The 15539-nt window shown below is 44.4% G+C and overlaps 1 protein-coding gene across 1 annotated transcript in view; it reads right to left on the bottom strand.

Annotated features, from left to right (window-relative positions):
* The window catches only part of LOC134312294 (ADAMTS-like protein 1), a 239367-nt gene that overhangs the window by 64706 nt on the left and 159122 nt on the right, over window positions 1–15539 (bottom strand). Inside the window, exons 4-7 of the mRNA XM_062994128.1 lie at window positions 14053–14098; window positions 3465–3701; window positions 2950–3076; window positions 887–961 (exon numbers count right to left, since the gene is read on the bottom strand). Of these exons, the coding sequence (XP_062850198.1) occupies window positions 887–961; window positions 2950–3076; window positions 3465–3701; window positions 14053–14098 (485 nt within the window). The remainder of the gene's footprint in view (window positions 1–886; window positions 962–2949; window positions 3077–3464; window positions 3702–14052; window positions 14099–15539) is intronic.

The raw sequence follows: 15539 nt of genomic DNA, 5'->3' as shown, positions 1-15539 counted from the left end.
GTTGGTGAAGTGAAGCAACATGTTATTGAAAGAGCAAGACAACACACACTTCTAAACAATTGTCATTTTAAACTTGGTGTAATAATACAATAATAATTGTCTAAAACTCTTTTTTTAAGCTGCAAAACACATTGCTTCCTCCACCATGCTTCACAGCTGGGCTGAGGTTTTGGCGTTGATGTTCAGTACCTTTCTTCTTACAAAAACCGCATTGTGCATTTGTCAAAACATTCAATTTTTATTATATATTAACAAAAAAAAACTGTTCCAGAAGCTTTATGAAACTTCCAGAAGTATTTTGCATTTTTTAATGAAGAGCAGTAGCCTTTTCTGCAGGTCTTTTGCTGTTATCCTTTCTGTTTTCATTACCATTTAGCATTTAGTGTTCAGCCTTTGGGTTGAAATTTGAGGGATTAATTATAGAGAATTAACAGTACTGAACTGATGTAAATTGTTTACATTTATATCATTTCAACATCTTTATCATGTAGACAGTTTGTCTAAATGATAACTGATGAACACCCAGGTCTGTAGAAAGGCTTTTGTAGCATTTGTTTGTGAAGGTCTCTGTAATTTGTTTTATTGGGGAACAGTTCATGCTTGTTTAACCTAGAATCCAAATAATTACTTAGTAAAGACATGAGAAAATATAGTTTTGGGGTTAGAAGTTCTGACAGAATGTGTTTGTCTGTTATTACAATTGTTAAACTGTTAAAAAATAATAAATACTAAGAAAAATTAACTAGTAAAAATTCATAATAATGCTGAAACCCAAATGCTTTACAAACATTTTAGCGACTGCACGTCATATCACTATAATAAAACAAACTAAATAAACACACTCTGTATCTTCTCAGTTCTAAATGGAAGACCTACCAAAACTTACACAAGTGATTTGGGCCTTTTAGGACCAGACGCAGATGACGACTTCCATAAGGAATAACAATCACAGTGTCCTCAGCTGGAAAAGGAAGAAAAAAACAGAAGGCAATGATTAAAGAGAATACAGAGCATTTCATTGCAGTCAGATGTGATCATTAAAGTGATCTAAGCTGTGCAGAAACATTCAAGGAAAACCAAAAACAATAGAAAACCAAACCTCCACTATGCATGGTGAGTGGAATATGGCTTTACTTGGGATGTGTTATGCTGCTTGCTGTTTAATAGGGCTGGTTTGGCTTAAACGCATGTCTCACACTTTCTTAGATTTTGTAGTCATACTTAACCATCATAAAAATTTTAATAATAGACTGATTTGGCTGTGTTAAGCCCATTGACTATTTTCTACTCACAAGAATGCAATGTTATTTATATAAAAAACTAAACAGCTCGACAGAATGAAAGCATGTACTTAATTCACAACACTGAACTTAACTGACAGGTAAACCAGTAGCAGAAGGTATGGACATTAATTGTGGTGTAGTTTTAACAGAACTCAGCAGGATTTGAGGCAGCAGATCAAGTGTAGCGCAGGTGCACAGGGATTTTAAATGAATTACAGGTGCTTGATGTCGTCACTTAGCAAACTGCCTAAAAAAAAAAAACCCTAAAATCTCTAGCAGGTTGTAAAGCCGAAGCTTTTGACCCTAATGCTGGATTTAGCAACTATATTACAACCTCAAATCAGAAAATATTGGGACAGCATGGAAAATGCAAATATTAAAAAAAGCACAGAGTTTCTTACATTTACTTTGACTTTTATTTCATTACAGATAGGATGAACCTGATATATTTCATCTTTTGTCTGCTCAATTTCATTTCATTTATAAATATCCATTCCTGCATTTCAGGCCTGCAACACATTCCGAAAAAAGTTGGGACAGTAAAGCATTTACCACTTTGTAATGTTGCCATTCCTTTTTTACCACACTTAAAAGACGTTTTGGCACTGAGGATACCAAGTGATACCAGCTTAACTTGGTAATTCCTTGAATGGCTTGGTAAATGGCTTGAATGGTTTAATGATATTATGCACTGTAGAGGGAGAAATATGCAAATCCCTTCCAATCTTACTTTGAGGTACATTGTTTTTAAACATTTTAATAATTTTCTCACACATTTGTTGACAAACTGGAGATCCTCTGATCATCTTTGCTCATCAAAGACTCAGCCTTTCCCAGATGCTGCTTTTGTACCAAGCCATGATTACAATCACCTGTTGACATCATCTGTTTGGAATCACATGATTATTTAATTTTTTCACCTCAATACTAGCCCTAAATTGCCCCCGTCCCAACTTTGTTGCAGGCCTGAAATGGAGGTACAGTTCAAACTGTCTGCAATCAAATAAAAGTCAAAGTAAATGTAAGGAACACTGCATTTTTATTTTGTTTGCATTTTCCATACTGTCCCAACTTTTTTTGTTTTGGGGTTGTATGTTCTAGTCTATTTTGAAGTCTGCATTTTAAATATTAATGTATGTGGTAACTGGTGAACAGCTTGTTTTTCAACTGACCTTGTGTAATGAGTAGTGCAGTAGCTTTTGTACATTTATAACAAAATACTGTCTTTTGAATAGTCACAGCAGGTTTTACTATGAAAATAGCCTAGAACACATGAGAATGTTTACATTTGACCTGCAGATGTTAGCCTGCAACCAATTACACACATTCGCTACTGTTCTAAATTCTTATAATTGCAGTGTACCAACAGAGATTTAATGCTACATTAGCCCACCAGACTATTTATCTAATGATAAATACTATCACTGCTTTAAATTTTTATGTTTTATAACATTTTTACAGTAGCATGTTAGCTTAGCTTACTAATAACAACCTGGTAAGTCAAGGCAGATTTCCAAACTTAGGCACAGCTAAAACGCCCAGCCAGAGCTAAACTGCCAACACCAGCACAGTGGTCACCATTTTAGACTGAAATCTCCCAGTCTCAGACCTTCTATTATTCTTACTTGTCAATAGTTTAGGAAATATAGGAAAGAGTTCTCCTTACTCTTTCCACTGGCCTGCTGGGATTTGTAGTGTCCTCTAACAAGTCTGCAAGAGGAGCTGTCTCCATTGCAAACTCCACAGTTATCCTCTTTAGCAGTGCTTCCTAACTCATGATCGCAGCCAACAATCTGCAAAAAAGGAAAAGGAAATGGTTTCAAAGGTTGGTTTTTACCAAGTGATATACATTCTACTGCTAAACAAACTAAGATTTAGAATGTAGCCTATTTTCATTGGGTAAATCATTACCAGAATAAGAATTAGTGGCTTTGGTGACTGGATTTGAACTTATACATCATACATCATGATTCGCCAGGCACTGTAAGGTTAACTGTAGTTCTTATGTGTTTTAAATAAAAGACAGTATCTATTTAAGTGTAACTGGAGCTGCCTTCAATGACTCCCTGTGTTTGCAGTTACATTTCCACACCCTGACAGTTACCACAAAATCCATCAACTGACTATAAACATATAGAAATGTGAGAAAAACTCAAAGTTGTTTTTAAATTGTTTGCAAACCTGACAGGCTCCACTGATACACATATCCAATGACTCTGTGTAGCACCGTGTTCCATCCAACACCTTTGGTGCCAGCTCTACTACCAGGTCTATGCTTTTTGCCTTGCATTTTAGAGCGCATGGGTTTTCAGGGTCGTTGTCTACTGGAAGCCACTCGTGGTAGCGGCCTTGGAATCGCACATCAGCATGGGCTGAGCACTGCTGGGCTCGGAAGTCTCCAGAATCTAGTGGGCAGTCCTAAACAGCGTTTATAGAAGAAAAAAACATATTACAGTGTCATATAAACATGCACAAAAATGTAAATAACAGGATATGAAAACAGTTATCATTTAAACATGGAGCAGTCAGTGAAAAACAAGGTGTGGATTATTATTAATTTACTATGATGTAGAAATTGCCGAAAAAAAGCAATTAATGTTTTTTTTTAATGTCAGTTCATTTACTCAGTCATTTAATTTCACTAACTACTAGACACAAGACATTACACATTCTTTTTTTTTATTATTTATATCCCCCCCCCCATTTTTATCCCCCAGTCTAGTCGTGTCCAATTACCCTGAATGCGTCCTCTATACTGATTCGACCCTTCACCGCTGACTGAGAGCGCCTCTCAACCCCCTCCGGTACGCACAGTCAGTACAGATAGTGCATTTTTCACCTGCACGAGTCGAGTTCATACACTTGACAGGCACTGTGCACGGAGGGCCAAACCCCCATCAGCATTATTCCTCAGCCCTGTGCAGGCGCCATCAGTCAGCCAGCAGGGGCCGCAGTCGCACCAGTTATGAGGACCTATGATCTGACTTTCTTACCCCTAACCCTGAACATCAGCCAATCGTTGTTCATGCAGCCGCCCAGCCTAGTCGGAAAGGCAGAGCTGAGATTCGATACGATGTATTCGAAACCCCAGCTCTGGTGCAACAACACACATGCAGACACAGACAGACCATGTGAGACAGTGTGTAAAAGAGAGGATTTATACCAGGTGTCAGGTGAATGTGTTCATTTTTTCTATTGGGAAATAAAATTTTGTTACTAAAAACTTTTTAATATCATAACTTAATGGTAAACTAATAATGGTAATCATAGCATCCAATGAAAATATAAAACATCACATATACACTGCCTGGCCAAAAAAAGGTCACACACTCTAATATTTGGTTGGACCGCCTTTAACTTTGATTACGGCACGCATTTACTGTGGCATCATGTCACAACATTTATTTCTGTCCAGAGTTGCATTAATTTTTCTCCAAGATCTTGTATTGGAGATCTTGAGATCTTGAGATTTGGACCACTGCACACAGTCTTCTCCAGCTCATCCCAAAGATTCTCAATGGGGTTCAGGTCTGGACTCTGTGGTGGCCAATCCATGTGTGGAAATGATGTCTCATGCTCCCTGAACCACTCTTTCACAATTTGAGCCCAATGAATCCTGGCATTGTCATCTTGGAATATGCCCGTGCCATCAGGGAAGAAAAAATGCATTGATGGAATAACCTGGTCGTTCAGTATATTCAGGTAGTCAGCTGACCTCATTCTTTGGGCACATAAAGTTGCTGAACCTAGACCTGACCAACTGCAGCGACCCCGGATCATAGCACTGCCCACACAGGTTTGTACGGTAGGCACTAGGCATGATGGGTGCATCACTTCAGCCGCCTCTCTTCTTACCCTGATGCGCCCATCACTCTGGAACAGGGTAAATCTGGACTCATCAGACCACATGACCTTCTTCCATTGCTCCAGAGTCCAATCTTTATGCTCCCAAGCAAATTGAAGCCGTTTTTGCCGGTTAGCCTTACTGACGAGTGGTTTTCTTAAGGCTACACAGCTGTTTAGTCCCAATCCCTTGAGTTCCCTTCGCATTGTGCGTGTGGAAATGCTCTTACTGTCACTATTAAACATCTCCCTGAGTTCTACTGTAGTTTTTCTATGATTTGATTTCACCAAACGTTTAAGTGATCACCGATCACGATCATTCAAGATTTTTTTCCGACCACATTCCTTCCTTGAAGATGATGTTTCCCCACTGTCCTTCCACTTTTTAATAATGCATTGGACAGTTCTTAACCCGATTTTAGTAATTTCAGCTTCTCCTTAGATGTTTTCTCTGCTTGATGCATGCCAATAATTTGACCCTTCTGAAACAGATAAACATCTTTTCCATGACCACAGGATGTGTCTTTCCACATGGTTGTTTAACAAATGAGAAGCTACTCACTGCATCAGTTAGGGTTAAATAACTTGTTGCCAGCTGAAACATAATCACCCATGCAGTAATTATCCAATGGGAGGCTCTTACCTATTTGCTTAGTTAAATTCAGGTGGTGACCTTTTTTTTGGCCAGGCAGTGTATAAAACACATTACTAAGTTTCACACTGACAAATCACCCGTTTTACTGATTAAAAACATAGCAGAAAGTAATGTAGAAAAGTAAGATGAACATAAACAACCTGAGCAAAACCAGTTCAGCTTTCCGAATGTAGATTTCAGTTCATTACAAGTGCTAACTAAACATGTTATCAAATTTAATAAAGACGCAGTCAGTATATTAACCGTAGTGTTTTTATTATAAGAACATAAGCAGATTTTTTACATCATATAACATTATATGTCCATGACTGTGTTCGATATAACCTTGAGAACTGATGAATGTTGTGTAACAAGTAACTGTGTCTGTCATGAATGTAACCAAAGTGTGTAAAACATGATGTTCAAATCCTAATAAACAAATAAATCTTAAATCTAAAACTAGCATTTAAAATATCCACAACAAAGTTACACAGAGATCTACAGTATATGTGCAGAGAATACCATGCACTCCTCACTCCAGAGTGACAAAAACTGACTGTACTGTACATCTATTATTATAATGCTTAATTGTTCATGTGTTCGGTTTGTGGTCTTTTTAAAGACATAAAAACTACAATGATAAGGCTCCAGTATGCTTTTAACTTCATTTCTCCACCAGTGGCCAACTCTACCCTATGTTCCTGCTTCCAATTAGGGTGTTGCCAATCTCGATCCTTCAGTTGCATCCCCAATGTCACGCAACAGCTACCAACCTGGGAGGGTACAGGTTAGCACATGCTTCCTGTGAGAGGAAGGATGCCACTGCCCATTTTCAAACTGCTGCTCAAGCAACATTACTGCACAGATCAAAGTGTTGGAGTGAAGGCACTAACAGTCCCATTCTGTACACATGACCAAACAAATCACTATGATCAGCTATTGTTACTTTGATTAACAAAAGAGTATACCCACATAAATTATGCGCATTATTTATATATAATACATTTTCACTTTATACATACAATATATGGGCACTATATGTGCCCTACTAATTATTACATTTATGTGTTTCAGCCACAACAGTTGTTAACAGCTGTAATGAATTATTTATATAAGGGAAATTATATGCTTTAAACATGCAGTTTAGGGAAGACCCTTTCCTGTTCCAGCATGACAAGACATAAAGACATAAAGAAAAGCTTGGTTTAAACAAACTCCTGTGGCCTGACCTCAGCCCCACTGAAAAGCTTTGAAATCAACTGGAGCATCAACTGAAGCTTTCTTTACCAACATCAGTGCCCAGCCATACAAATGCTCTTTTGACTGAATAGGCACAATTTCCCTCAGACATACTTAGAAGTCTTGTGAGAGGTCTTATCAGAACAACTTGAACAAGGTTTTGTTATAGCTGAAGGATGCATTTACAGATTTAACAAATATATACATACTTAATATAACGAGGTCTGTGGTAGCTGGTGAACGTGCCCCGGGTTCCCAGCGAAGCAGACATTACAGAGCTCAGAAAACAAAGGCCTCTTATACCAGGCCTCCTAATTAGTGCTGATCACCCGCAGCCGTGGGGCTGACTACTTAAGCCAGCTCCACACAGCAGCGGGTGTCGCACCTTTGTTTGTTTTCCGGTCCGTGGTGGCAGCTCGTCCACACGTTCGTAGCCTTAGCTGGTAGCCCTGGTGGCGTATGCCATTCGGGTAAGTAAAACCGCAAGGTTTGAGGTAACTGGTATGTTCTGTTGGTCTCGTAGATATAGTGTGGTGCGACGCGGTGCAGTCCTCGAACTGCAGTTCATTTTGCGCTAGCAGTTAGCGTTAGCGGTTTCACTCAGCGCTGTGTTAAAGCGCTGAAGGTAGTCTGGCATCAGTGCCTTCAGTTATTCTGAACATTGGATTCTCCAACCGCTGGGTGGCGACTCCGCTGAGCAAGCGGTTGCCGTGCTAAAGACCCCGGTTCGAATCCGCAGTCTAGAACTGCCTAACTTTGTTTATTTGTTTCTTTCTGGTTTCAGATTGGTGTGTCAGCTCCGCGATCCAGGGCGCGCCGACCGGTCACTGCGATTGTTAGTCGCGGTGTTGGGTCTAGCGCTCCTCGGAGTTCCCCTCCTCTCCCTTCGCTCCTAAGCGTATTAGAGGTTCTCGCGCTCCCGTTTTCCAGCTCCACTACAGTGCGGTGGTAACGCTCCCGGCTGCCACGCGGCTGACCGGGGTTCGCGTCCCGCTTCCTTCTGTTTTGGTTTCACTTTGTTTATTTTTCATTTAGTTGCGCCAGCAGCTCCGTCGGAGTTTCCGATCGGGTTTTTTGTGTTCTGTTTTTCGTTTGCTGTTTATCTTTCTGTTGTCCTTATAATTAAATAAAATATTATTATTTTATTTACTTCTGCATTTGCGTCCTTTCTTCCCACGTGACAGAAAGGTGCGACCAACCATGGACGCAGCAGAAACGCCACCCCCTATCGACGTATTACGCCACCAGGGTGTGGCGTTAGGCAGGCACGAGGTGGCCATTAGCCAATTGGCGCAGCAGGTAGCTGCGCTTAGCCAGCAGTCTCCAGCTTTAGGAGCCGGCCCACACCCCCCACCCCATTCGGGAGGATGCGGAAGCCGCGACACCCCCATTCCTCCTCCTGAAAGATATTCGGGAGAGGCCAAGAGGTGCCGTGGCTTCCTTCTCCAGTGCGCGCTAGCCTTCGAGTTGCAGCCCTCCCGCTACCCCACAGAGCGGTCGAGGGTTGCCTATATCGTTTCTCTCTTGACTGGCCGAGCCTTGGAATGGGCTACCGCCCTCTGGGAGCAGAACGCTCCGGAATGCTCATCCGAAAGCGCCTTTAAGGAGGCCTTAAAGGAGACCTTCTTCCACCCCTCGGGGGGTCGCGAGGCAGGCCCACGCTTACTTGAGCTAACCCAAGGTAATCGGCCAGTCGTAGATTACGTAATCGAATTTAGGACACTAGCGGCGGAGTGTGGGTGGGATGAGGGCTCTCTCACCGCCATCTTTCATCGTGGCTTATCGGAGAAGATAAAGGATGAGCTGGCCACCAGGGACTGCCCAACGACCCTTAAGGCCTCCTATACGCTGGCCACAGCCATCGATACCCGTCTTCGCCAGCGGATCCGGGAGCGGGGTACCTGTCCCCCGTTTACCCGCTTGCTGGCGCCCCCTAAGTCTCCTCCACCGGCCCTGGATCCCGAACCCATGCAGTTGGGCTCAGCCCGTGCCAATGCCCGTTCGGCATCGGGTTCGTTCTCCCGACCCCGGCGGTCGGAAAAACATCTAGGCCGCTCTCGAGTCAGGGACTCGGGAGTGAGCCGACCTACCATCCCTGCCCAAGGTCTGCTTTTGCAGGCCCGGTTGTCCTGGGGCCTCGGGAACACAAACCTTCAGGTTTGTGTCGATTCAGGTGCGGTGGAGAATTTCATTGACAGCGATCTGGTACACAGGCTGGGGATTGAGGTCCAACCGCTAGCATCACCAGTGTCGGTCCATGCGGTGGATGGCCGACCTGTAGCGGGCAGCCCGATAACCCAACAGACAAGACCTCTCACGTTGCGTCTGCAAAACCACGAGGAACGGATTACCTTTCTTGTAACTCACGTTCCTCACCTCCAGGTGGTTTTGGGGTATTCGTGGCTGCAAAGACACAATCCTCAGATCGACTGGGCCACCGGATCAATCTTCATCTGGGGAACGCGGTGTCGCGACTCGTGTTTGCTGCAAGGTGGCACGAGTTCTGCTCCGACGGAACCGAAGATGGAGGTGCCGGATTTGGCAGCTGTTCCCCCTGTGTACCATGACTTACGGGAGGTTTTTAGCAAGTCCCGGGCGCAGGACTTGCCCCCCCACAGACCGTTCGATTGCGCCATCAATCTTTTGTCCGGCACTACTCCTCCTAGAGGGCGCCTTTTTTCGCTCTCCGGTCCAGAGAAGGTGGCTATGGAGGAGTATGTGCGTGAGGCACTTAAACAGGGGTTCATCCGTCCTTCCTCCTCCCCAGCTGGGGCAGGGTTCTTTTTTGTGAACAAGAAGGACGGCACCCTGCGCCCCTGTATCGATTATCGCGGTCTGAACGCCGTTACGATCAAGGATCGGTACCCGCTGCCGCTGATGGCCACGGCTTTCGAAGCCCTTCAGCGAGCTTCTGTTTTTTCCAAGCTCGATCTTCGCAGCGCGTACAATTTGATCCGGATCAGGCAGGGGGATGAGTGGAAGACTGCGTTCATTACGCCCACTGGCCACTATGAATACCGGGTGATGCCATTTGGGTTAATGAATGCCCCCGCAGTCTTCCAGAGATTTATCAATGAGGTCTTGCGGGAGACTCTTGGTAAATTCGTCTATGTTTACTTAGACGATATTCTTATCTTTAGTCGGTCCATCGACGAGCATATAGGGCATGTCCGACGAGTTCTCCAGCTTTTGCTCGACAACCATTTGTTTGTCAAACTGGAGAAGTCAGTCTTTCACTCCCCCACGGTTTCGTTCCTGGGGTTTGTAGTGGCCGAGGGCACCCTGCGCATGGACTCGGCTAAGGTATCAGCTGTGGAGAAGTGGCCAACTCCAAGTTCTTTACGCCAACTGCAAAGGTTTTTGGGCTTTGCAAACTTTTTTCGGCGTTTCATTAAGAACTTTAGCTCAGTCGCCTCTCCGTTAACGGACCTTACAGGAAAAGGTCCGTTCCGATGGACGGTGCAGGCCCAACAAGCTTTTGACGAGCTAAAAACACTCTTGACAACTGCTCCCGTTTTACAGTTGCCCGACCCAGAGGAACCCTTCGTTGTCGAAGTGGATGCCTCCGAGGTCGGAGCTGGGGCAGTCTTGTCCCAAAGAGTGGGGCCAGAGAAGAAGCTGCATCCATGTGCCTTCTTCTCGCACCGCCTGACTCCAGCCGAGCGGAACTACCCGGTTGGAGACAGGGAGCTCTTGGCCATTAAGTTGGCGTTAGAGGAGTGGCGACACTGGCTCGAGGGGGCCAATCATCCTTTTCTTGTCTGGACGGATCACAAAAATCTGTCATTCATCCAGCAAGTCAAGAGGATGAACTCCCGTCAGGCCCGGTGGTCCTTATTTTTTGGAAGGTTCAATTTTACACTGTCTTATAGACCGGGGTCCAGAAACGTCAAACCGGACGCTCTGTCTAGACAGTGGGAACCGACCAGGCCGGAGACCGGACCTGATCCCGTGATCCCCTCGACCCTGATAGCGGCCCCAGTCACATGGGGCATATCGAAGGTCATTCGGGATGCCCACCGGGCTGAACCCGACCCCGGTGGGGGACCTCCTGACAGACTGTACGTACCTTCATCCGTACGGCGTCAGGTTTTTGAATGGGCCCATGCTTCCCCATTTTCGGCGCACCCAGGTGTGACTAAGTCCCTGGTCTTGCTGCGCCGAAGATTTTGGTGGCCGGGGATGGAGAACCAGGTACGTGACTTTGTCCGTGCTTGCTCTGTGTGTGCTCTGAACAAGACACCCAGAGAGCGCCCGCGGGGCCTCCTTCATCCGTTGCCAATACCTGCTAGACCGTGGTCCCACATTTCTCTGGACTTTGTGACAGGCTTGCCAAAATCCAGAGGGTTCACGGCGGTATTGGTAATTGTCGACCGGTTTACCAAATCTTGCCTTTTTATCCCACTGCCCAAGCTACCATCCGCCATGGGTACTGCGCAAATCATCCTGAATCATGTGGTGAGAGCACATGGGGTCCCATCAGACATTGTGTCTGATCGGGGTCCACAGTTTGTAAGCCAGTGCTGGCGGGCTTTTTGCCAACTTCTTGGCGCCACGGCCAGCTTATCCTCCGGCTACCACCCGGAGTCGAATGGGCAGTCGGAGAGGCTGATCCAGGATCTGAGCAAGATGCTCAGGTGCCTGACGGCAGGGAATCCGACCACGTGGTCGGATAAGTTGATATGGGCAGAGTTTGCTCACAACACCCTGCATCATTCGGCGATTGGAATGTCACCGTTTGAGGCTCAGTTCGGGTACCCTCCGCCGCTCTTTCCTGAGCAGGAGCAGCAGGTAGCGGTCCCGTCTGTACAGCTTCATGTCCGCCGCTGCCGCGCCGCCTGGCGCAAAGCTAGGCAGGCACTTGTGGCCACCCAGCGCTCTGTGAAGCGCAAAGCTGACCGCAGGCGGCAGCCGGCTCTTACCTTCCGGCCAGGCCAACGAGTACTTGTGTCAACGAGGGATCTCCCCGTTCGAGGTGCCCCACATAAGTTGGCACCCAAGTACATTGGTCCGTTCAAGGTGGTAAAGCGGATTAATCCGGTGACGTATAGGTTGGAGCTTCCTCCCCGTATGAAAGTGCATCCAACCTTTCATGTCTCCCATCTCCGACCATTTATGTGCGGGGGAGTTTTACCCCCTCCCCAACCTCCCGCCCCTCGTATCATCCAGGGTGCCCCTGCCTTCACCGTCCGCCGGTTGCTTGACAGCAGGAAGGTTCAGGGTAGCACCCAATACTTGGTGGATTGGGAAGGTTACGGCCCTGAGGAACGTTCATGGGTACCGGCTCGCCAGATCCTGGACCCTGAACTGATCCGCGAGTTCCGGCGCAACCGAGCTGCGGGTCTTGGGACCTCAGGAGCTGTCCCTAGAGGAGGGGGTTCTATAACGAGGTCTGTGGTAGCTGGTGAACGTGCCCCGGGTTCCCAGCGAAGCAGACATTACAGAGCTCAGAAAACAAAGGCCTCTTATACCAGGCCTCCTAATTAGTGCTGATCACCCGCAGCCGTGGGGCTGACTACTTAAGCCAGCTCCACACAGCAGCGGGTGTCGCACCTTTGTTTGTTTTCCGGTCCGTGGTGGCAGCTCGTCCACACGTTCGTAGCCTTAGCTGGTAGCCCTGGTGGCGTATGCCATTCGGGTAAGTAAAACCGCAAGGTTTGAGGTAACTGGTATGTTCTGTTGGTCTCGTAGATATAGTGTGGTGCGACGCGGTGCAGTCCTCGAACTGCAGTTCATTTTGCGCTAGCAGTTAGCGTTAGCGGTTTCACTCAGCGCTGTGTTAAAGCGCTGAAGGTAGTCTGGCATCAGTGCCTTCAGTTATTCTGAACATTGGATTCTCCAACCGCTGGGTGGCGACTCCGCTGAGCAAGCGGTTGCCGTGCTAAAGACCCCGGTTCGAATCCGCAGTCTAGAACTGCCTAACTTTGTTTATTTGTTTCTTTCTGGTTTCAGATTGGTGTGTCAGCTCCGCGATCCAGGGCGCGCCGACCGGTCACTGCGATTGTTAGTCGCGGTGTTGGGTCTAGCGCTCCTCGGAGTTCCCCTCCTCTCCCTTCGCTCCTAAGCGTATTAGAGGTTCTCGCGCTCCCGTTTTCCAGCTCCACTACAGTGCGGTGGTAACGCTCCCGGCTGCCACGCGGCTGACCGGGGTTCGCGTCCCGCTTCCTTCTGTTTTGGTTTCACTTTGTTTATTTTTCATTTAGTTGCGCCAGCAGCTCCGTCGGAGTTTCCGATCGGGTTTTTTGTGTTCTGTTTTTCGTTTGCTGTTTATCTTTCTGTTGTCCTTATAATTAAATAAAATATTATTATTTTATTTACTTCTGCATTTGCGTCCTTTCTTCCCACGTGACACTTAATATACATACATACCAATTTTCCTCCCAATCTAGTCGTAACCAATTACCAGATTGCATTTTGCTTCCTCCCTACTGATTTTGACCTTCACTCATGACTGAGAAGATCAGTGACTAACACACGCCCCTCCGACATGTATGCAGTAGCCGACTGCATCTTTTCATCAAGTCAAGTTCATATGTGGAAAATGACTGGTTTCTTTATTTTTAAACGATATTTAAAAAGTAAAAGTTTAAAAAATGAAAAGTCTGGTTGTTAGGTTTAAAAAAATTGTGAATATTATGCTAAATTAATACCCCATTATAAACATATATTACAAATGAAGTATATTCATAGGTCCAGTTCTTGACTTTAATCACTATCTGTCAGTTCTCTTTGTGTCTGCTTGTGATACATCTGGGTACTCCAGTTTTCCTCAAGCTCCCAGCAAAAGATAAATTGATTACCATAAACTGCCACAACAGGTGTGAGAGAGTGAGTAAATGAGTAATTGTGTAATAGTCTATAAGGGATCATTGCCCAGGTTTTACTCTTGTCCTGTCTTGCACCCAGTCTTTCTGGGTAGCACCCCTTCTACAGTGATGATGATGAGAACTTACAGTAACATTTATGCATTTAACAAAATATTTAAAAAAAATAAAGGGTACTGAACAATCACTTGTTCATAAACACATTCTTAATGCACAAATGTTTACTTACCACATTGCTGCATGTGCGGTATTTGATATTCTGTCCCTCACAAGTCCTACGCAGGGAAAGAACATAATCAAAATTAGTTGGATTTTTACCAATTAAATAACTTGAACCCTCCCTAAAGAAGTCTATTAATTAATGATTATTATTAGAAGGACTCAAGTCACATACAGCCTATTGCAAGAAATTTCCATCTCCAAGTAGCTTAATGTTCTTTCAAGCTGAGGTTCCTTACACTTTGAAGCTTAAAGCTGATAAGTGATTGATGATAAGTGAAGGATTATTTCACGGATGTGCGAAATTTCATCACTGACTTCAGTAACATAAGTGAAATTCCAGTGTCACAAGTGTCACAAGACCTCAGTAGATCTGGAGCTGTGATTAAAGGGGACATGGCAATATTATGAGTCACACAGTCACAGAGGATTAAGGTCTACAATATATTATTTCAGAGGATACCATGGACTAGATTATAGGAGGCAAATGCCTTAGGGATTGACAAAAGCATTAAGACTATGATATGTCCAGACTGGGCTTGTCTATGCCAAGTCAAATAATGAATCGTGGGGCCTTGACCAACAGTGATGGAAGATGCCTGAAAGACACACACGCACAAATATATAGAATGCCACGTGAACATAATGCACAGGTGATTTATTTCAGGTCTGTCTCAGAATTAAAGAGTCTACCACAGATGAGATTAAGTGCTATGGAAATCTTTATGATATCAGTGTAAAGCTGAGTTTCATTTTAAAGGCCTTAGGAGGACAAAAAGCACACAGAAATGCAGCTACCACAGCCTCACCTCATCTATGCTTTCATTATAGAGTGACGGTAACATTTGGCTAGATTTTAAAGCAGTAAAGGCCAAGTAATTTCAGTGATTTAAAATAAATCATTGTTTACTCATAAAACCATTATGAGAAATAAGAAAGAGAACAGTGGACCAATGATGTCATCGTGACTGTATCACGCAGGGAATGAGCTAAACTTTCAAAAACCAATGTGGCAGCATAAACATTGAGATGCATGATTTATCAGTAATAAGATCTGGGAAACGTAGTTCTCACTCTGCATGACATCAATGGTCCAGTTTTCATTGGCTTTTGTTTCACCTCATACAGGGTTTATTTTTAAGAAATGCAAATTTTGTAGCAATGGATTTAAACAGCACTTTTTGATATTAAAATCAGTTTAATATCAAATGTTTCCTTTCAAAGGAGCATCTCTGAACAGTAGTATAATATAAAAAAAATGCCAGATTAGAGAAACTGCCACTATAATAAATCTGTGATTTTTTTTCAATGTTTACCTTTATTTGTAATCTGTGATGAGAATATATTATAGTTTTACACAAAATAATACACTGGACCCTTGACTTACGAATTTAATTGGTTCCGAAGGGCTGTTCTTAAGTCAAAATATTCGTTAGTTAAACCTATTTTTTCCATAAGAAATAATGTAATAGAATTAATCCGTGCCAGACCTCCCAA

The sequence above is a fragment of the Trichomycterus rosablanca genome, chromosome 4 (genome assembly GCF_030014385.1).
Source record: "Trichomycterus rosablanca isolate fTriRos1 chromosome 4, fTriRos1.hap1, whole genome shotgun sequence".
Classification (NCBI taxonomy): Eukaryota; Metazoa; Chordata; class Actinopteri; order Siluriformes; family Trichomycteridae; genus Trichomycterus; species Trichomycterus rosablanca.
The sequence above is the reverse complement of the archived record's forward strand: the minus strand, read 5'-3'. Positions and strand labels throughout refer to the sequence as shown.